Below are 22,428 nucleotides of genomic sequence, written 5' to 3'. Positions count from 1 at the left end.
AAAAGTCCCTGGAACATAAACAGATTTTGAGTTATGGTTTTGTTTTCATATTCCTGGAAAGTGTTTTTCCTTAATGGCAAGTTTTAATCACAAAGGAAAACTTGTTTTGAATAATGCATGATTTCCTGAATCTTTAGACAGTCTTTCAGTTGGAGAGGGAAAATCTGCTCTGGCACTTCGGAGAATTATGCCAAATCCCTAAAGTCACAGCCGCATAATACATTAAAATAAAACTCTTTCCATTTATATGAAACAAAAAAAACTCCATTAAATAAGGGATTGAGCAACAACCATTCAGATCAGAGAACAAATTGTATCACAGTTTCATGAAGGAAAGAAAAAACAGTGAAAAATTCCTCCTTTTTTTGCTCCAAATCTGGTCTAAATCACCTAAGGGTTCTAGGTTATCTTGGGCAATCATCCATACCCTTGAGCTAAAGGACAATTTTACCTAAATAATTCTCAAAATATGGCTCAGTATTTCCAAAAGAACTCCAATAATAGAGATTTTCTAATATCTAATTTACTAGACATTATAATAACGTCTATAATAACCTGACATTTTTTTCTCCTCTTAATGGTCCAGGGTATTTGAATAAAATATAGTTTCCTTATTTTGCAACTGCAGTAGCCTTCAAAAAACTGCTTTCAGCTATACACTTTCTTAGCTATAAACAAGTTATCATCATTTTCATTGACTCTGCACTGACTATAACTGATTCATATGTTTTTTTCAAATGCAATGGCCAAAACTGGACACAGAATAACATTGAGGGCCTTGTTTATGCTGAAAAGATAAGAAAGGGTCATAGAAGCAAAGTCTATTGTGGGGTTTTTTATTATGTGTGTAGGGGGAGTGCTGCTTTGCTTTGCTTTGCTTTGCTTTGCTTTGCTTTGCTTTGCTTTGCTTTGCTTTGCTTTGCTTTGCTTTGCTTTGTTGTTTTTTTCAGTGGTGGTAGGATGTTGGTTGGGATATTTTTTCAGTTTCATGACAGTATTAAACCCTGGTCAACCTTCAACCAACACAGCCCTCATGTTCTTCTGAAATGTTTGCAGTCCTTCCCAGACTGATGTCATCACACACATTTTCAGCTTAGTTCCTAATTAATTTTCCAAGTTATCACCAGAAATATGAAACCAGGTGTGAATAGAGAATTTCCTGTCCTTCTCCCCTGAACTACCACCCATTTCTAAAACTATCACCACCTTTCAACCTGAACAATGAACAATTGATAAACCTCTATTTCCAGATATGATTCCAACTATTCCTGCACCCACTGAATCTGATTTGTGACTTTAGGGGAATTCCCTTTAAATCTTTCCTCCTCCCATTGTTCACATCCTCTTTATTATGTACACTTACACTGCCTTAGAAGAATGCAAGTCACAGCTGAGTCACAATGTCCCTATCTTTCTGAATTCAGAGTGGATTGTTGAACTCAATAGGTGGATTCTTTCAAACAGTTTGAGAATGGTTAGATTGAAGATGAAGAGGTCAACAGAAGTTTTATTCTTTCAATAAGAAGCCTGGCTGTTACCTTTGGTGGCTTGTGCTTTCCATTTCTCCCTGTTCTGCTGCACCACCTCAGTCCAGGTGTCTTTAAAACCTTTGAAGTCCACAGTGAGTATGGAGCAGTGGAGTGAGGCACTTCCTTCGGATCCAGTGCTCTTGACACTTGATCTTTTAACTTCAGAGGGACTAATGCTATTCAAACTGGGACACAATATCACAAAACACAGAAGAAATCAGCATCCCATACACTCAAATACAGCTAAGAAAAAATAATGGTTGAAAGTCAGATAACAGAACTCCCTGGAAAAACTAATCTTGAATCCCTTATCCTTTCCCTCTCTCCCACCTCAGGCCAACCAATGTTAAAGCAAAGAGTACAACCAGAGCCAGTATTAGAAATAAAGGGCTGCTTTTCCCTGTCTGTTTCATGGCATTCATTCTCACTGAGAAATAGAATCACTCAAACTGCTGTAACTACTTTTTTTGTGTATCTCCACTCCCTAAATATCACTGGAAACTCAGACAATTCTAGAAATCAAATACATCACAGGAGGAGTCTCCTAAATTTCACCAATGGGAGGTATTAGGCACAGGTCAATCTCCGTCAAGGGCTCAGACATTAATTTCTGTTAAAAATCTTACAGTTGACTTTTGATTTATTGTGAACATTTTAATAAAGGCAGCAAGGTTACTGACAGAGAAGGATATTAGTGTTTGGTCTTCATTTGCCCAAGAGCAAAGAAGTCACCTGGGACAGTGAATCCTGACTTGATAGCCCTACTCTAGGGAGCACTAGCCATGTGGGATTTGAATCCCAAGATATGCCTTGCCAATTAAACTAATAAAAGAGCAGTATCTCTAAAACAGCAGTGCAGGTTGAATGGGCCAAGGCTTCCTACACCTAAAATCCAGGTAATTGTGGTGGTTCACACACATTTGCATGACCCTAAATACTGTCACAAAAGTGTGCTTATTCCTTCCAGCTATCATTTGTGTTTCAATCCCATTTATACTTCCAGGCATGAAGAAACAAGTGCCTCCCAATTGCTCTCATTATCTTCTCTCTGACATTAGTGACTCAGAGAGCACTGACAGTGTATCTGATTGCATGGCTACAACCATTTGTGCTCCTGGCCTTAGAAGCTCAGGCTCAGGCTGATGCCACCCTCATCCCTCTTGGATCTCCTCCAGGCTGGACCTTCCCTGCACAAAGTCACCTCACCAGGTAAGCTGTGGTGTTGACACTGCAGATATGGGTCTTTAAGCCACAAGGAAGACACACACTGTAGAGGCAAACCAGGGCAGTTGGTTGCAAAGCTGGTGCAGATGAAGGGAGAGGGTGGAAGGTAATTCACCTGGAACGCCTAAACCCAGACAGGCCAGAGTGGGAAGCTTCATCAATCAGGGGAGTCACAATTTTCTCTGTCATGTCGCTCAGCACAGTAAAGGTGGGTTCCACAATGAAATCAATGAAACCTGAGCAGAAACACAAGCAGAGTCAAGCAGGCAAGAGCAGGATTTATGTGGAGTCCATGCTTCAGTGAATACAGATGACCACGCTGTAAATGACAGTAAAAAAATTATACTTTGAAAGAAGAATAGGCACACGCTAGAAAGGAAAAAATGAATTATACATTAATCCCTGACCCAAGACCCTCAATATAGCATGAAATAAAATATTTAAAAAAATAAAAATACCTACTTAAACATTAGAAAGAGACTCTGGTAAATCAGAACATAAACAGACTCATCAAGACTTGTTTTATAAGAGGAGTAGTGTGATACTGAAATCAAATTCCTAGTAGATTTTGATAAAACTTTAAAGTTCACCTTCAAAGAAGAACTCTCTCAAAGAAAAATAATTATAACAGTAATAATAGCAGTAAGCTTAAACCTCCCTTACTGTATATCAATATGCTGCTGAGAATTCTCTTCCTCAGTGCTTGGCCAACTTTTTCTTGTTGATAATAAAACAGATCTAGATGCTTTCCCACATTTTTTAATATTAAAAAAGAAACGGAAAAATAATAATGATCCAAATATTTTCAGTATTCAGTTTGACAGATATGAATATGGCTCTGATCTGAATGTTGGGAAGTGCAGACTGAAGAACCCTGTGGTCATAAGGTCTTCAGATGAAGGAAGATTCAAATTGGATGAATAAAATGTGGAAGTGAGTACCTTACAGGAGCTTGCACATTTCCCTAATTCTTGTAGCACTTCACTTATGAAATTACTTAGTGCTGTAGGTAGCTAAGAAAACAAAACAAAAAAAAAAGTCCTCAATCCCTCCTAAGGCACATTGGAGTCCAGGTTACAATTACTATCATCACAAATCCCTACTATTAATTTTTAGACATTTTTTAATTATCAACAATTCATTAATAATATTGTAATTTCTCTGACCAGGTCATGATAAGTTTTTATGATACTGGTGATTCTAGGTGATAACAACAAAAGAAGAGGTCATGTGGTTCAGGCACCTGAATTCATAGATGCTTCCATCCACATCTTAAATGGAAACAAGCAGATGAGCATCCTCCTAGTTCAGTTTCCCTCCCCATATTTTTGCTAAATTTCTAAAAGGATGGATTATTAGGTGCATTTTCATGCCAATCAAATTGAAAATGTTACTTTCAAGTAACATTCTGTAAATCTGGAGACACATGCAGTCTTATCTGAACATGTGAATCATGTGCCTCCATAACAGTGGTTCAGTCTTATCTGTTAAAATTTAGGAAAAAGAGAATTCCCAGGTAGTTAATCAGAATGCATGCAGTATAATGCTTGAACAGGAAATTTTGTGCTAGATCACAATACAGATAGTCCCAGCAAACTTCATATAATTTTTTTAAGCACTGAAAATTTTAGTGACTGAGAACAGTGTTAAGCATGCCACAGGAATCCTAAGGATAATAACTTGATTTACACATTTTTGTGTCTGTCTGTCTCTATGTCTCTTCTATTCCCCATCACTCAAAAATTTATTTACCTCTTAATGACCAAAGAAACCCAAGTCACAATACCTTGTCATTCTGCTCAGCAAGCAGTACCACTGCCACTTGCTCCTTCACCCCTAACAACCCTGACACACACAAATCTCTGACACCAGACACAGGAATGTGTCACTAATTCAGCAGCAAGAAGGTGGGATCTGTTTTGTGAGATACTGAACAGTTGCACATAAACACATTGAACAGTTCTGTTTAAGAATCAAATTTTCCCTGGGAGAGGTCTTGCATCTCATCAACAAAGATGAGCACAGGTGCCAAAAGGGACCACTCAAATGAAACAAAATTTAAAACAGACAAACTGAAATTTGTAGGACAATTTTTCTTTGCTAAGTGGCTTTTTTTCTTCTATTCCCTATAACATGAATAAGCTATTTGACTATGTTACCTTAAAATAGGGATTATAATAAAGTTGGAATCATAATCTGCTGTTGTAAAAAAAGTAATTATGACTTTATTAAAATTCTGTAACTTTTGCCATATTCCAAGATGCCTCCCCCTCCTTGTGTGCTCTTACTCTTCACCTGAAGACACTGACATTTAAATACAGTAGTTTAGTCTGCTACTGAAAACCCTGAATACCAAATAATGAACCTGAGTTTTAAAACCTCTTAGTGCTAATGACCAGTTTATCATTCTTTTTCTCCTTCAATAAAATGAGCATGATAAATATTTCTGTACTCTAGAGACTAAGATGATTTTACCAGTTAATGCTGCATGCTGAGTGAATTCCAGGCATATGCCTAGTGTTCATTCATTATACCTGTGAACATCAACATAGAAGAAATTGGGTAGAGGACAGTTCCTCTAAAATCATAAAAATAAAATAAATAATAAATAATAAATAAAACCATAAAATAAAATCAGCAGCATGCACCCATCAGCCTCTATCCAATGTTTTCTGAAAGTGCATTTTTATTTCTTGACAGTAAAAGGACAAAAATAAAAGCATGCTGTTGCATTTATAAGTTGCAAAAGAGACAACAAAGGCTAGTCTTCAGTAAGACAAGTTTCCTAGAGTTTGAGCCAGAGAATTTTTAGTTCCTGATATGCTTCTTGAAAAATATGAAAGTCTTGGTCTGATTTCCTTTCCAGTTTTTTTGTCTCCCCCACTCTGACAAACAGCTTGACTTCCCAACAAAACTCTCTCCCAATTTCTCTGCTTCACTATGGTACAGAAATATTTGCCATACTCATTCTATTGAATAAGAAAAAGGATGATAAATTGGCCATTATAGTTAACATTAATAGGTTTTCAAAACTAAGTTCAACAATTTATATTTATGTGATTTTATTTATTAGTGTGAACTGAACAGTTTGTAATAATCTGACACAACAGGAGAGACACATTCTTTCCTAGAAGGAGTTTTCTTCTGTTGGATGTAAGAAATCCATACTTCCAAAATCTTCAGTCTGCATTTGTGAAAAGCTTTCATTAATGAAAATGTGTGTCCACTGTTGTTCCAGTGACCTTACAGCAGCAAACCAGCAGCTACAAAGAAGTTGAGCCACCAGAACACGATTTCTAGACTGTGCCCTTGATAGAACCAAAAGCATTGTTTTATTTCACAAAGAACAAAGGTTTTTAATTTGTGAGAATTGATGGCTGCTTGGTGCAGATGACAATCATAGAATCACTAAGGTTGGAAAGGACCTTTAAGATCATTAAGTCCAACCATATAATAGCACAATTTGGAATTCAGTAAGAACTTAATAATGCAAAGAAATGCAATTATTGTTCCAGGAAACAATTTTTTGGGGCTATTAATTGGGTAAATAAATGAATGAAAGGAGATTATTTGTCTGAGAATCTAGCTCCAGCTTTGAAAGTCTTATCTCAGAAGATAGCCAGAAAACAGGTGGTTACAATTTAACAAAAGGGACATTAAAAGAAGACATGGTCAAAATGTGCAACAGACTGAGAAATTAATAATTTTCTAATGGTAGAAGGCAAAAATAAAGAGTAATCTATTAATGTCATTTTTATTATTAAAATGCACAAATGAAAAAGTATATGACTAAATAAGCCTGCCTTTGCCTACTGACAAGTGTCTCTAAAATAAATTGTATTCCTGATGGTTTAGTATAACATTAATTTTGCAGAGTCTTGACACAAGTGGTGTCAGAATAGAAGTTTCTTTCCTCTTCTGGTCTTTCTGAGCAAAGGAGCACAAAAGGAGAGGAGCAGAAAACAGGTTCCCAAGCACACACAACCCAGTGTAGAGGGACCCTGGAGAAGGCACAGCTCCTCTTCTTTGTAAGGAATGAGGAGCGTATCTGAAAGCTGATAAAACAGATGTGTAGAAGTATCCACCTTTACTTTGCCTCACAGCTACCAGAGAGGGAGAGTTTATCTTCTCCCACAGCACAGCAATTAGCCTATGTCCAGGAGTCTTCAACATGAGTTTTAGCTGAGACTGTAGCACTTCAAGTTTGTTGCTGATTTTCTCCACCGAGCTACTGGCAGAACACACGGTTGTATGGTAGGTTGTTGCTCCAGAGTAAATGCTACAAGCCTGGTAACCAGGCCAGGCTTGTACAGGGCTCTTCAAACTCAGATTCTTAGATGATTTTTCTAAATTTCCAAAGCCAGAAAAATCTGGGATGCTGTCTCTGAGAAAATGACTTGCCTACCAGGAACAATAAAATAATTTTAAACAGAAACAACTCGTAGCCAAAGATATGAATCTGTACATTCCTAGATTCAGAGAAATCCTTGTTTCATTCTTTGAGAGAAATTTCTTGCTTCAAATTTTTTATTTGCTCTCTTTAATATATTTTCTGTCTTTCTATTTTTCTCAGTTCTCTCAATTTTAGTGTCCATGTAATCTTTCTTCTTTTATTCCATTTGGTTACCTATTCTCCAGTGAGGTGGAACATGTTCTATCTACTTCATTTACTTTCAAGGTACAAAAATCCACCTCAAAACCACCTTTTTCATGTCCTCTTTATTGCACCAAGATCCCTGAACAGTTTTACTTCACTTAGGCCCCCCTTCTTGTTTTTCCACTAAATGTGAGGCTTGTTGCCTCATCCTTCCCCTACTTTTTCCCTCAGAAACTGAAGGAGAGGTAGAGAAAGAGCTGGTTTTGTTGGTGTGTCTGTAAAAAGATCTCTTTTTCTGAATGGGTGGAGCAGAAAAAGGTTTGCTAGTTGCTTGGCTTCTGTGAAAAATAATGGTTGGTTTAAAGCATTGGGAGGGAAAGGGTGAAAGGAATAAATTTTGTCCAGGTCATCAAAGTAATTGACATTACATTTTCATATACACCAATGACTCTCATTCACATTATATTCTCATGTGTACCCTGTCTTCACAGCTCACAAAATCATGGAGTAAGTGTCATAACCAGGTACTGTAGATATTTCTGGAGACACATTAGAGGTAATTTGGTTACTGTATGGAACCACCACCATAAATTTAATCGCTCTTCTTTGAATTTTTGATCTGGAGAAAATAATGCCATTGTGCCTTATTTCCTCCCTAATATAATTCCAGATGATGAAATCATTAGGATCTTATTGAGAAGATGAAGTTGTTTTTTTAAGGTGCTACTTTGCATGCACCAAAAAGGACATACCTATTTGAGACTGAGCAACCATAGTAGATTTCCGATCACACAGAGGAGAGAAGGGCAGCCCTAGCTCTGCTTCTTTGTCACCCTGGAGAAAAAAAATTGAGAAGAAAATTGTAAAAGACAAGACACATTGCACTTTTCATAGATTATGTCACAATTATAAAAGTCTCTCATTTTACTTTCTTTAATTAAGTTTGGATTTTGTTTAGATTGTTTGGGGTTTTTTTAATATAAATTGTGGAGAATTTGAGTCTCATTAGAAAAGCTGTAGTCCAAGGAGAAGTTGGTGAATTAAGCATCTTGATTCCAGTGACTTTTCATTAGAATTTTCCCTGCTTGCTTGGTACTTCTATGTACCAACTAAAAACCATTCTTGAGCACAGGAATGCTTCTCACTGCAGTTCTCCAGAGAGCTCAGTTCTCAGACCAAATCTTTAATGAGAAAACATCAGTGTCAGGACTGATTTTTCAGGGCTTGCACTTCTTTGCATGTCTTTTTTAATCTTTCAGATAAGGCTGGCTGGATGCAGATTAGAAATTTTTTCCAAAGAAAACACTAACAGTTTTCTATGAGAAAGTAACCTGGTTGGTTGATGTGGGACAAGCTGTGGACATTGTCTATTTGGATTTCTCCAAGAATTTTGATGTGGTTTCCAATAGCCACCTCCTAAAGACACTGATGTGTTACAGTTTAGACAAGTGGCATACAAACAAGTATAGCAGGTGGAACTGGCTGACAGGAGCTGTCAGCAAGTGGGGGTAAATAGCTTCTTTTCAAACTAGCAACCTGTCACACATGGGATACTCCAGTGGTCGATACAGGACCCAATGCAGTTTAATATCTTTATAAGTGATCTGGATGATGGGATCAAGTGTGCCCTGGCTGCTGATGGTACAAAACCAAGTGGAAAATGGAACACTTCTAAAGAGAGAGTCAACCTGCAGGTAGACCTGACCTGGATAGGCTGGAAGAGTGGGCTCACAAGAAACTTCATGAAGTTCAACAAGGACAAATGTAAGATCATACACCTGGGAAAACATAATCCACACCACAGGCTGGGAGCAACCCAGCTGGGGAGCAACTCTGTGGAAAAAGACCTGAGGGTCCTGTTGGACAACAAGCTAATATGAGTGAAGACTGTGGTGCTCTGGTGAAGAAAACAACAAGGGCATCACCAGCAGGGATCATGAAACCATTATTCTGCTCTACTCAGCATCTGCCAGGCCACAGCTGGAATACAGTGCTGGACACTTTTAAGATTGAGCTGGATAGGGTGTTGGATTGTCTTATCTAAACTGTGCTTTTGCCAAGAAAGGTTGGACCAGATAATCCTTCAGCTTCCTTCCAGCCTGGTATTCTATGATGCTGTGAATCCAACATTTCACGTTACCTTTAGATTACATTTACATTTTAACCACGTAAATCCAAATATGCCACCAACCCTCAGAACTGAAAGTCCATATCTAGCATCACAATATGGTGGAAGACTAAGAGTTATAACCCCATATTTCTCAATTTTCCAGTTTTTCAAGTCACATGTTTCAAAAGGCACTTTAATTTAATTCAGTCACTCTATAACATTGCTTTATGTTGAGAAGATATGTATAGGATGACATAGTTGCAGTACTCCCCACAGAGCATTCAAATTTAACTAGCCTGTTAAATACACTGTAAAATCACTTACTTAAATTAGCAGCTCATTATAATTGTGTTGAACTTCTTGTTAGTGTTCTGACTAATGTCAAAAACTAAAGCTAAAATATTCAGGAAATTAAGCACAGAAAAGCTTCTGTGGGTATAAGAAGAGCTGAATTCTTATAAAAGGGGGGCACGAGTTCTGTTAGGATTTTATGTAGAACAACAAGCAATAGTATCCTTCTACTATAGGACAATTGTGATTTATTTTACGAGCCTGATATACAAATATTAGGGTAAAACACAAACTAAACACAGAAATATTTCCAAGTAATATTCCTTTATTGTGTCAGCTGTGTTACCCAGAAAAAAACATCTCTCAATGCCAGCTCATAATCCTTCTCTTACTCCTTAGACCTCCTAAAAGCCAGCATATTATTTTCTTGGAAAAGAACACCTGCCTGTCTTTGTGACTGCTCAAAGAGGCACTTGGCTTCTGAGCTGTTTGAGAAGCTCCCTAATGGCTAGCTAAAACACATTAGTAGAACTAATTAATTAAGGGAAGATGTTTGCTTGAAGAGATGCTCATAAATGTTGAGTATAAAAAACAGTATTCTACTTAGAATCTTTCATGTCTACAGCATGGTCACTTGATGTGTGAAGACGTGTGTCATGTCACATCTCAAAATTCTGGGAAATCAACAGATCTGGGGATCTTTTCTGATATAGGTTAAGTCGGAGAGGAGAGGAGAGGAGAGGAGAGGAGAGGAGAGGAGAGGAGAGGAGAGGAGAGGAGAGGAGAGGAGAGGAGAGGAGAGGAGAGGAGAGGAGAGGAGAGGAGAGGAGAGGAGAGGAGAGGAGAGGAGAGGAGAGGAGAGGAGAGGAGAGGAGAGGAGAGGAGAGGAGAGGAGAGGAGAGGAGAGGAGAGGAGAGGAGAGGAGAGGAGAGGAGAGGAGAGGAGAGGAGAGGAGAGGAGAGGAGAGGAGAGGAGAGGAGAGGAGAGGAGAGGAGAGGAGAGGAGAGGAGAGGAGAGGAGAGGAGAGGTAAAGGGTCTGCAGTAAAGTAACCATAAGGAAGTAAATGTCCAATCCTAGGTCAAGCAAGTTCCTTACAACCATATCCCCTTGGCTAGTAGTAGTTCTCAATATGATGGTTTAGGGATGGTATTCTCCAATTTAGTGCTCCCCCTAAAAACCTCAAAACCATGCACTAGCCACTCACTCCCCATTACCTGTTCCCCTCCCCCTGGAGTGAGATGGAAAGGAGAATTGAAGGCACAAAAAAGATACAGATCATAATTTTAGAACAATCTCCTGGAAAAATTAATGAGATGAGAAAACAAACAGTAACAGGAACAATATGAATAGCAAAATTGTACAAGAGAACAGCAAGTGATTCACATGCAGATTCTCAGCATGGAGCCCAACCTGACTGCTGACACATTATTCCAACTCAGAAGAAAGCCCTTCCCCCATCCCAGAAAAATTATGTGAAGTGGTATAGAATAACCTCTGGGTCCTAGCCACACCTCCTCTGGCTGCTGTGAAAATTACCCTGTTCAGAACCAGGACAGTACCTACCCTTTATTCTATACCATTTGCTTTATGCCCAAATCCTGCACTTTCCATCTATATATGTGTATACAGAAAAAAAGAAAAAAAGTGTATGTATGTATTTGTAATCACTATTATAATTTTTGTAGTCAGTGGCCATCCTTCCAAGATGCCTGTTGAGTCCATTTAGTCCATGACTGTGGGTTCTATCCACTAGGTGTTTTCCAGGGCAGAAGGGCTGGTGTGCTGTGGCGTGGTTCAAGCTGCATCAGGAGATCATGCATGGTATATCTGGAGCAGTTCATATCCATGGTCCATGGTGGTTATGGCACACAGTGGCAGTGTCATTCAACAGCCAACATTATACAGTTCAACATTACAGACTGTTCTCACACAAAAATCAGATCCCTTTGAGGTACACGTTTCCCCATCACTCTGCATTACACACCAAGTGCACCCAGATCCTTGAGCAAAACAATCCCACATTTGCTTGAGTCAGGACTAAGCCAAACTGTCTTTCCAAACACATTCCTCATATGCACCACAGGGACTTTGTCCCCTTCTATGGTATGTGAGGGTTTTAATTGCACAGGGGGAGCTCAATTAGCAAAGCCTCTAGTGTGGACTAACCAGATGGCCTCCACAAAATGTAGATCCCAATGTTTGAATGTCCACTTATGGCTTTCAATATGGTTTTTAACAGCCCATTGTACCATTCAGTATTCCCAGAGGCTGGTACATGATAGTGAGTATGATACACCCACTCCATACTGTGCTGTCTGGCCCAGCTGTCTATGAAGTGATTTTTAAAATTAGTCCTGTTGTCTGACTCAGTTCTTTCTGGGGTGTCATGTTGCCACAGAACTTGTTTTTCAAGGCCCAAGATGGCATTACAGGAAGTGACTTGAGGCACAGAGCACATCTCCAGTGGTGGTTTCCACCACTATAAATACATAGCACTTTCTTGGTGGGTTTGTGAGAGTGTGATGTAGTCAATCTCCCAGGCCTCCACATATTTATATTTCAGCCATTGTACTCCATACCACAGAGGCTTTACCCACCTGGCCTGCTTGACTGCAGTGCATATTTTACAGCTGTGGATAAGCTGAGAGAGAGGATCCATGGTTGTCTACTTTCAATCACAAGCCCATCTCCTCCCTGTTGTATCTCTTCCTTGGTGACCTGAGGCATCCTGGGTCCCACTGAGCCAGAAATAATTCACCCTTATTCTGGCAATCCAGATCCACCCAGACATTTTAATCTTGGCAGCTCAATCCATCTATCCATTGTGTTGTTCTCCAGTAGCCCAATTCTTGGATACACTTGCATCTACTTGACTTAAGTTTTGCAAGCCAGGCAGCAGTGTCTTTCCACATTTCAGAACATTCCAGCAGTCTGGATGGGTTTACTCCACACAGACAACTGGTCTTTTTCCATTGGTCTGTGGGTCACTCCCAAGGAGTACTTTTTATCATCTACAAGTCAGTATAGACGTAGAGCACTGCCATTTCTCTCATTCAGAAAAATCTAAAGCCAGCTGGACATCTTACAGCTCTGCAGCCTAAATCCACCCTAATTTCTGCAACTCATCACACAGAACTCCATACAGCAGCTTCTGATTTCGGTACATTCCTACAATACAGCAGAACCATCAGTAAAGAGTGCATATGACTTTTCATTTTCTGGTAGCTGATTATGTATGATGGGACCTCCTCAGGACATCATCTTTTCCTCCTCCAATGATGATGATAGTCTAAAATTTTTGCCTTGAGACCAATTCATGATTTGTGATTTTGCCTTCAGGCCAATATCCCTGGGCAATTTGGGGTTTCTATTTGAGCTTTCTGAGTGATCAGCACAAATCACTTTGCCTGCATCTGAAGCACAATGTGTGAAAATGGTTTTCCTTTTAAACACCCAGTCCAAAACAGGCTATCATGATGCCAGAAGGAGCTGTGCTTCAGTGACAATCCCTTCTGAAGCAGCTTGAACTTCTTCATAAATTGCCAGTACCTTTTTTTCAGTTGAGGTGTAACAGGACTCATATCCTTTGTATTCCAGACTCCAGAATCCCAGAGGTTACCTTCAAGTCTCCCAGGGTACCTTTGGCCAGAGATTCCAGGAAGGACCATGTTTCCTGGCTGCAGTGTACAGCATATTTTTCACATTTTGTCCTGTCCTAACTTGGCCTATCACTCCCAAGGAATCTCTTGTTTAATTTGTTAAAAAGCTTGTTGCTGTTCAGGACCCCACTTAAAATGTTTCTTCTTCTGGGTCATTTGATACAGAGGGTTTACCATATGACTGAATCTGGAATATGTATCATTCAAAGACCACACTACTGAGGAAAGCTTGTGTTTCCTTCTTGCTGGCTGGTGGGGGCATAGCTGCTGTTTGTTGACCACATCCACTGGAATCTGATTATATCTATCTTGCTATTTTACTCCTAAAAACTGATATTCCTGGGCAGGTCCCTTGACTTTATTTTATGGCAAAATCCACCTCCAGAAGGATGTGAATTACCTTCTTTTTTTCAAAAAACTCTCTCTGTTGTGTTGTGCCATACAATAATGTCCTCAACATGCTGCAAGTGTTCTGGAGTCTCACCCTCTTCAAGGTCAGTGGGGATGTGCTCCTACTCCTGGGGCCATCAGTTCCAGGCATATGGGACACCCCTCCAGGTAAAAGCCTGCACTCTCTTGACAAAGAAATGGAGAAAAATGCATTAGCAATGTCCATGGTGGCACCATTTTGCTGCCTTGGACTCCAGATCATCTTCAGGTTCCAACATATCCATCACAGCAGCACTCAGTGATGGTGTGACATTGTCCAGGCCATGATAATCCACTCACAGTCTCTATTGGATTTACACTCTGGCCATATTAAGGGGCTAGTAAAGGGTGAGTGAGTCTTACTGACCACTCCCTGGCTCTCCAGTTCAGGAATCATCTCATGGATGAGGGTCACAGAGCCCCTGCTGGTGCAGTGTTGTTGATGATGCACTGTTGTGGTGGTGACTGGTACCTGTTGTTCTCTGACCTTCACCAGTCCCACAGCAGAAGGGTCCCTTGAGACACCAGGCAAGGTGTTCAGCTGTCTAATTTCCTCTGTCTCCACAGCAGCTATCCCAAAAGCCCAACAATGCCATTTTGAGTCCTTGAAATACCCTCTCCTGAGTTAATCTATGCCAAGGACACACGGGGCCTCTGGGCCAGTAAGAATGAGGGATTGTGCCATTAATTCCTAATCAGGCTCACCTCAGCTTCCAGTCCTGTCAGCTGTTGGGATGCCCCTGTCACCTCAGAAATAGAGATAGACTCTGCCCCTATAGATCTTGATGGCATCAAGGTACACTGTGTGTCAGTGTCAGCTAAAGCCTTATTACTCTTGCAGATCTGATGTGCCAGGCCATGGGATCCACACAGTCCAATAAATCGGTTGTCACTTTCCTCCTGCTGGAGGCAGAGCCCCTCTAGTTCTGTGTCTGAGTTTACAAGGGACTGCTTGTTATTTGAATCTTTATAGGTTACCTCCTAATTCTATAGGTTACCAGCTAATTCTCTCAGATACTGGATACAGCTCTCCACAGCTTTCCCTGCTTGACCACACTACTAGAACATACTTGTGGAAATTAATACCTTTCTCTCACACTTGATGGGAGTTGCTCCAGAGGCTTACAGTTTCTGTCCTCTTCCCAATCCCATTGTCAATGCCCACATCCTGGGACAGGGATCACAATTGCATGGCTTCACTAACAGGGTTAGGTACCACAGGCTTGTGAAGAGACCAAGCAACATCTTGACCAGTGGCTCCATACATAGTAAAACTAATGCTTAGATCAAATTTGTTTCCAACACTCTGTGGCCATATCTGTTGTTATCTCAATTCTTTGAGACCCACAGTGGGTGCCAAACTAGGCTGTTTTGGTTTAGGAATGGTATTCTTCAGTTTAGTGCTCCCACCAAAACCTCCAAACCATGTTCTGCTCACTTACTCCTCCCTTCCCCTTTCCCTCACCCTCCCCCTGCAGTGGTATTGGAAAAGGACAATTGGAAGCACAAAAGGTAAAGATTAGCAACTTAAATAACAATGATCTACTGGAAACAGCAATGAGATAAGAAAGTTCAAGAGAGAGAAAGTGATTCATATGCAACACCATCCCAACCCATAAAAGAGCCCTTCCTCCATCCCTGGAAAATAAAGTGAGATGGAATAGAATAACCTCCAGGTCCTAGCCATGCCACCTCCTGGCTACTGCAAAAATTAACCCTGTCCTGGCCAGAACTAGGGCATCAATTTGTGAGAAGGGTGTGTGTTTTTCTTGTAATGCCAAGTAGGGATGTACTCATTGATCTAGTACTAAATAACTTCAATGAACACAAATCCATGCTTCATGGTAAGCTCAATGGTTTTCCTGAAGAGGAAATTAATATTGCATCTGAATTTGGAATTAGAATACAAGTTTCATATATAGTTTCATCTAAAAGTTGTTAATCATCACAAAAACTAAAGTAGAATTTGTTGGCTGAAATTAAAATACTCTTTTAAATATATAAAATAATAGTTTTATCTTCATTACATGTGTAAAGTAAATCAAAACTTGGAGGTTTCATGGTCTCCCATCTTACTATGAGGTAATCTTAATTCCCTCACAAGTCCTTGGCAGTCATGCATTTTAACACATCTAGTGTAGTATAACTTTGAGCTAGAAAAGCATAAATATGCACAGATTTTCCCCTAAAATTAATGTTAAAATCATATGACTTGCAAGAGCCTCTTAGATGGCAAGACAGAATCAGTTGCAGGTATGAGGTATTGGCTTCCACCCAGTAAAATGATTCTTGGTTTGAAAAACAAACCAAAGGATTAATTTCAAAGCAAATTTTTGCAATATCCTTGTAAAAAAAAAAAAAAAAAAAAAAAAAAAAAGGGGGGGTGAGATTACTGCCTTTAAAAACAGATACCATTTTTTAAAATTTGTCAGAAGTCTTAAAGAATTGTCATATTTTTTCCTTTTGCATTTAAATTTACTATATAACATGAAATTATTGGACTTTGCAGGGAAAATAAGCACTTAAGTGCTAGCACTGCTCAGGTTAGTAATTCATAGTGGAGAAAGGTATCCTATACATTCCTTAAGTGATCTGTTTGCTTTTACCTGTTTTTTTTCTTTTTTTTAAATTCTTTAAATGTTTTTCATTAATCACTTGAGAACCTTGTAACCATCACAGAGAGCTCACTGATTTGTCTAGATTTGTGGGTCTGCCAACAGGTGGTCCACTATGAACTATAATTTTGATCAGTTCACTTCTTTTAAAGTAGGGGTAAAGTAAGCCTTTTTCACATCCATCACAAAAATGTAAGTAGAGTTTTATAAAGTACAGCTACACAAACATGGTTTTATGGTTTCAGAGCTAAGTAGAGTGATATATATTCCATCTTTTCTTAATTTGAAAGGCATCATAGCTTCCCAAATTAGAATTTCTACTATGTAGGTAGTGTTTATAGGGAATACATCAGATACTAGCTTCCTAAGAGGGATAATACCCAGTGCTAATGGTGCTAGAGGAGAAAGCTTCATATCACTTAGGAGGTTCTTAAAAACATCAAAGTGTTAATATTTTCCTACTTCCTTACCCAATCCTACACTCTCCCTCTGAACTGCAGAAAAGAAAATAGCTTCCCTAGCTTTACCTGTCTGAAGAACTCCTCTAGCAGAGACATGGTCCAGCGATGATGGAGATCCCAGGCCTTGGCTGGATGACTGATATCTGCTGTATGCAATAACAGTGATAAGGCTTTCGGCTTGTCAATTCTGAAAACCCAAAGGATCAAAAAAATTAATTGTCTGCTCTTGCAGGGAAGGACATCAAAAATCTTACCTACAGGAAAGCAAGGTAATTAGAATCTTTGTTGTGAAGTGGTTTCCCTGATCATAAAATCAGACAACTATGAAAGACTGTCTTATTGCTCCAGCATACATGACTCCTGTTTTAAAAGAGATACTAAGAAATGCAAAAATAAATATTGCCCAGCCTTGCTCAGCAATTTTCCAGGCTTTCTTGTCCACACCAGCAGTCTTGAAGAGCTGCTTGGCTCCCCATTTCATCAGTGCTGTATTTTATGCAGCTCAGAAGAAAAGATGGTCCCTATCATTCCACTGTAATGAACACTGGTGATCTCTGGGGCTCTGACAAGTCTACACAATAACTGATAAATGTTTCACTGATAGAAAACCAGTGTGAGTACAGAAGGGAACCCTGATTTAACAGAAAAAAATGATGGTGATTTCTTATGGCAATGACCTAAGAGGCTAGCCCAAGAATCCAGTAAATAATACTTTCTTGGTATGGGTTTTTTCATATTTAATTCTGCTTTTTGGCTATGTAAAATAGTTGAAAGAGTTGTAGCTTCTGAGATGATCAGGGGGCTAGCCACACTCTGCTCTGATAGAGGTGTAATTCTGATATAGGTATAATCCTGATACAGGTATAATTCTGGGAGGCTCTGGACATAACTGTGTCCAGGGTGAAAAACAGACCATCACTTAGAGCAATATAGAAGGAATTTTTTGGGGAAGAGCTGTGGACAAAATATTACAGCTGCCAGTGGAATACTGTGAAGAAGAAAAGGCTTCCCCCATACTGCTCCATCTGTTATTTTCCAGTCCTTCTCTCAGTGGATCTCGAGTTTTCACCTGCTCCATGGTTATGATGCAGGCCCCTTCCAGGGCTGACAGCTGATACCAGCTGCATAAGGGCAAAGTGCAAGTTATGTTCTGCAGGTCTAATAACTTATAAGTCATACTCAATTATAAAGGTCACTCTAATGAATTATGTCCTTGATGATACCCACCAGGGAAATGCCCAGTGAGGCTGGTCCCAACAATATTGACATTTGAAAGCTTTGGGCCAGCAGCACAGAATATATTTGTGCACATAGGCATGTGCCCATCCCTTCCTAAGTGAATTGATTCAAAATTCAACAGCAGAAAGAAAATTGCTGTAGATATCAAAGAAAGAAAGGGCCTCTGGAGAGGCTCTTTTGAAGCTAAACACTGACAAAGCACCAGCTGAAATGCAGCCCCCTCACTGCACTATGTTGTGAAGTGACTCACCCTTCTGGTTGCTGCAAAGCATTCTTCATAGCTTTGATTTGCTGGAAGTGACAGGACATATCTGTAGCCAACACCATCTCAATGACTAGAGCTCTAAATTCCCTTTTGGACAGCATCAGCACGAGAGCAGCAAGGAAAGATAAACACAAAAACCAGCATCAGACACACTCCAGTTTCTTTTGTTATCTGCAAATTATTGACAGCAATGCTTTTGTATGCAACTCTTTATTCCTCTTTCAGGGATGGGGAAGAGGTTGAAGGATTTTCTGCACACAGAAATGAGAGGAATGTAAATGAAGTCAGGTGGCTAATCCTCAGTAAGGAAAATATTAGATGTTTTCTGAAGAGCACATTGGTATTAGTACTCCTTTTTCAATTAAGCACAAACTTCTTAAATTCTTTTATTTTCTAGGGCATTCTTAGAAGGAAGGGAAAAAAGGGTTTAAAGCCCCAGAATCAGGTAACTTGATTCAACTGGTCAATATGCACGTTTAAAATTGAGTCATATGGTGGAAAACCACCATATTAAAAAAAAAATCACCTAGTATATATGATGCATATATGAAATAAAGACCTTTGAGAACCTGCAGTACTTCCCTGCTATTATGTATTCAAATTACTCCTGTATGAGATTTTGTTAAGCAAACTTGCTGTCCTGTTTTGGGGTTTTGTTGTTGTTGTTGTTTTTGTTTTGTTTTTTGTTTTGTTTTTTTGGGCTACAGGTAATTTTCTTCTTAGCTGGTACAGTGCATGTTTTGAGTTTAATATAAGAATAACCTTGATAACACACTGATGATTTCATAGTTGCTAAGTAGTACTTACTCCAAATCACAGACTTTTGAGTTTCCCATACTCTGACAGTGATCAGGTGCACAAGAAGCTGGGAGGGAGCATAGCCAGAACAACTGATCCAAACTGGCCAAAGGCATGCTCTGTACCATAGAACATCATGCCCAATATATAAACTGGAGCCAGTGACTAGGCATCAGTCAGCAGGTAGTGAGCAATGTTCATCACTTGTTTCTCTCAGATGTTATTTCTCTCTCTCTCATATTTTCATTATTCTTATTATAATTATCATCATTAGTAGTAGTATTACAACACCAGTTCAGACTCCAGTTGAAATTTCTCTGAAGATGGTATGGATGTCCTAAAAATTTTAAAATACCAGAGTGTTCTGATCTAGCACACAATACAAATTTATTTTCTCTTTCTCTCTGTTAAGGTCTCTACAGATTAACAGAGGAAGAAGAATTCAAGTTTAGAATACTCAGGATTTGGAAGATACAGAAATGGGTCAGCGTTCATTTAAAAATAAATCAAATTCTCCTTTTTATGAATGTCTCATGAAATCTATTTTGATGATTCCTCTCTTGCCTATAGTAGCTGCACTCAACTTTGTACAGACCCAGGACTGCTGTGCTTACCTAGTCCCAAAGGTGCCACAGAGTGATGCTTCACCACCAGAGTTCTGCAACACTGATGGTATCAGCTGGACATGGTCTTCACCCCTATAACCACCTTCTCCTCCCAACCCATAAGTACAGTCAGTTGCATAGTTAACAGCATTTCAAATAATTATATAATGGACGATTTTTTAAATTTTTTTAATTTTATTTTTTTTTCCCCTGAGTCCTGGTCACTTCCCAGCAGCACACACATCTCTGTTAAAACGACCAAGAGACAAGAACCTGAATTAATAGAAATATACTTTTACAAGAATATTGTGTGATAATGCTGTGGGAACAATTAGTGCTGGGAAAGAGGAGACTTTTCACTGCATCCTCTGAACTATATACTCCACCATACTGCTCTGCATGTGTTACTTTGTGCATAGCTTATTGCACTAGGAATATAAAAGCAAAGGGCTTCATTCAGGCACGAGTCAGTGATTGCTGTGCAAGAATATACATATGCTTGCAAGCACACAGATACTACTTTCCCTTTCATAAATGTAAATCTGGAACATGCACATTCCCTGACCTCTACACATATTTCAGATCATGATTTTCCACGAAACAGAGATGAAAAATACTTCAGAGATGGCAAAAAATAAAGGATTTCACTACTGAAAAGTTCTTATTTTTCACTTCAAACAACAGGCATCACAACAGCATGTAACTTTGAAAATTAATAGGTAAAAGTTAGAGGCAATGCATAGAAGATCTCAAAAGTTGTGACATTAGAGGATTATAAATTTGTGCATTTGGTGCTAAGTTGATATAATGCTGAAATTCATTACAGAGCAAATGGAAGATAGAAATTTATCCATTTCTTGGTTTTGCATCTGAGTCAGATTAGAGCCTGTGATACACACAGCTGTTATTTTTGCTCTGACCATCTTGACCACTTTGTTTCTGCAATCATCTTCAAAGTCTACAATACACATTATGCGTGCTGCCTAGCAGCTCTGGCTAAATAGACCCTGGAAATATTTTACAAGATATGTTTCCACTGAAGTGTCTCTTGACTATATTTAATTATTCTAATAATTCACAAAAAGCATTTTAATATGTTTCATCACATACTTTCAGAGTGATGTGGTTTTTATCTGGGCCAACATCTTTCTATTAGAGAAGGAAAGTATATAAAAGCAGAGGAAAAGCAAGTCAACTGAAAAAGTTTCCAATTTTTTTTTGTTTTTTTTAGAGAAATATTTGACAAACTCAAAGAAGAAATCAGGTAAGAGAAGAGGCTGCACTACATCTAAATATCAACACATTGCTACTGTCCAAAAAACAGTCCAAACCATAGCACTGAATACTTCATTTTATAAATATTATTATTGACAAATGTTGAACAGGCAGGCAAATTCAGCTCTCTCTTCTTGTTACCAGTGAGACAATAAAGTCAGATAACCCCCAGGTATTTGTATCTTTTTCTCCTTTATTCTGTAGTATTCAAATACAGTTTTGTGTTCAGAATGAAGCTCATGAAGGATAAATGTTAATTCATTTAAATACTAACTATTTTGAGTAATTTCTTCTGTAACTTGACTACAGAAAAATTGTCCAGGTCTTTAAAATGTAGGCAACTTAAAACTGTATCCAAGAAAAGAAGAAATAGTGCAAGCTGGTGAAAAAGGAAAAAGGATTATGCCCCTATAATCTGCCTACTATATCAAACTGGTAAGTTCGGACACATCCTTGAGTTAATCTCTTTGAGAAAGCCACAAATGCATCATGTTAAGTATTCACAAATGTGATCATATCAAAACATTTTCCAATAAAGATAGCTTGCCTATCAACTCAGACCCTGGAAATATCCTGGAGATAAGCTTCCATTGGCCTTTAAGAACTAAATTAATCTCTTGTATTACTCCTGGTCATGTGGCATCATAATATCAAGTATGGTAGGAATATGGAAGAGATATCCTGAGATCTTCATAATCCACACTCGTTTTCATTAAAGAAAAATAACAGTGCTCTTCAGTACCTCCTCCCCAGCTACATCCTCTCTCTCTCTCTTTCTCCTAAAAGACAGTAAAAATCCAACTATAGTTTTAGTTAACTATAGTTATAGTTTTTTCATTTCATAACTTGCACAAATGGGATTCACAAAATGCAGCAACTCAATTAATTTTCAAATATTTAATAAGCACCAGAAAAATATACATATTTCTCTGTGGAGGAAAAAAAAAACTTGTTTAAGCATTCAACTCTCTTATTCTTGGCTGTAACCCAAAATTTCTCTTCCATTCTCATCTGCTTTCCTTACAAAACCCATGGCCATTTATTTTTCAACTAAGAAATGTGTCTCTAATTTTCTATATATCTTTCCTGAAAATACATTCCCTAATTTGATGACAGAATACTAAAAAGTTAGGAAATCCATAAATATATCTAAGATTGCAGATCATCAGATCTTCCTTTCCTAGTAATGTGAAAAAAGGAGTCAGAGCTCAGCTCAGAAAGGTACTCAAGAATTTAGATTCCAAAAACATCACTCAGGCCTTTTGAAGAGGGAGATTTATCAGTCTGAAAAAGTGAAGTTTAATTTGGGCACATCTTATTAGCTGCCCAA

General features: G+C 38.7%; 1 protein-coding gene across 2 annotated transcripts in view; it reads right to left on the bottom strand.

Moving 5' to 3' along the window:
• The window catches only part of PDE1C (phosphodiesterase 1C), a 225,034-nt gene that overhangs the window by 34,526 nt on the left and 168,080 nt on the right, over positions 1–22,428 (bottom strand). For both annotated transcript variants that reach the window (XM_056485529.1, XM_056485530.1), the window contains 5 exons: positions 18,406–18,507; positions 16,983–17,103; positions 8,103–8,184; positions 2,869–2,989; positions 1,539–1,714 (listed from right to left, as the gene is read on the bottom strand). In XM_056485529.1, coding sequence (XP_056341504.1) covers positions 1,539–1,714; positions 2,869–2,989; positions 8,103–8,184; positions 16,983–17,103; positions 18,406–18,507 — 602 coding nt within the window. The remainder of the gene's footprint in view (positions 1–1,538; positions 1,715–2,868; positions 2,990–8,102; positions 8,185–16,982; positions 17,104–18,405; positions 18,508–22,428) is intronic.

The sequence above is a fragment of the Oenanthe melanoleuca genome, chromosome 2, assembly GCF_029582105.1.
Source record: "Oenanthe melanoleuca isolate GR-GAL-2019-014 chromosome 2, OMel1.0, whole genome shotgun sequence".
Classification (NCBI taxonomy): Eukaryota; Metazoa; Chordata; class Aves; order Passeriformes; family Muscicapidae; genus Oenanthe; species Oenanthe melanoleuca.
Note: the sequence above shows the minus strand (reverse complement) of the source record. Positions and strands in the feature narration are given on the sequence as shown.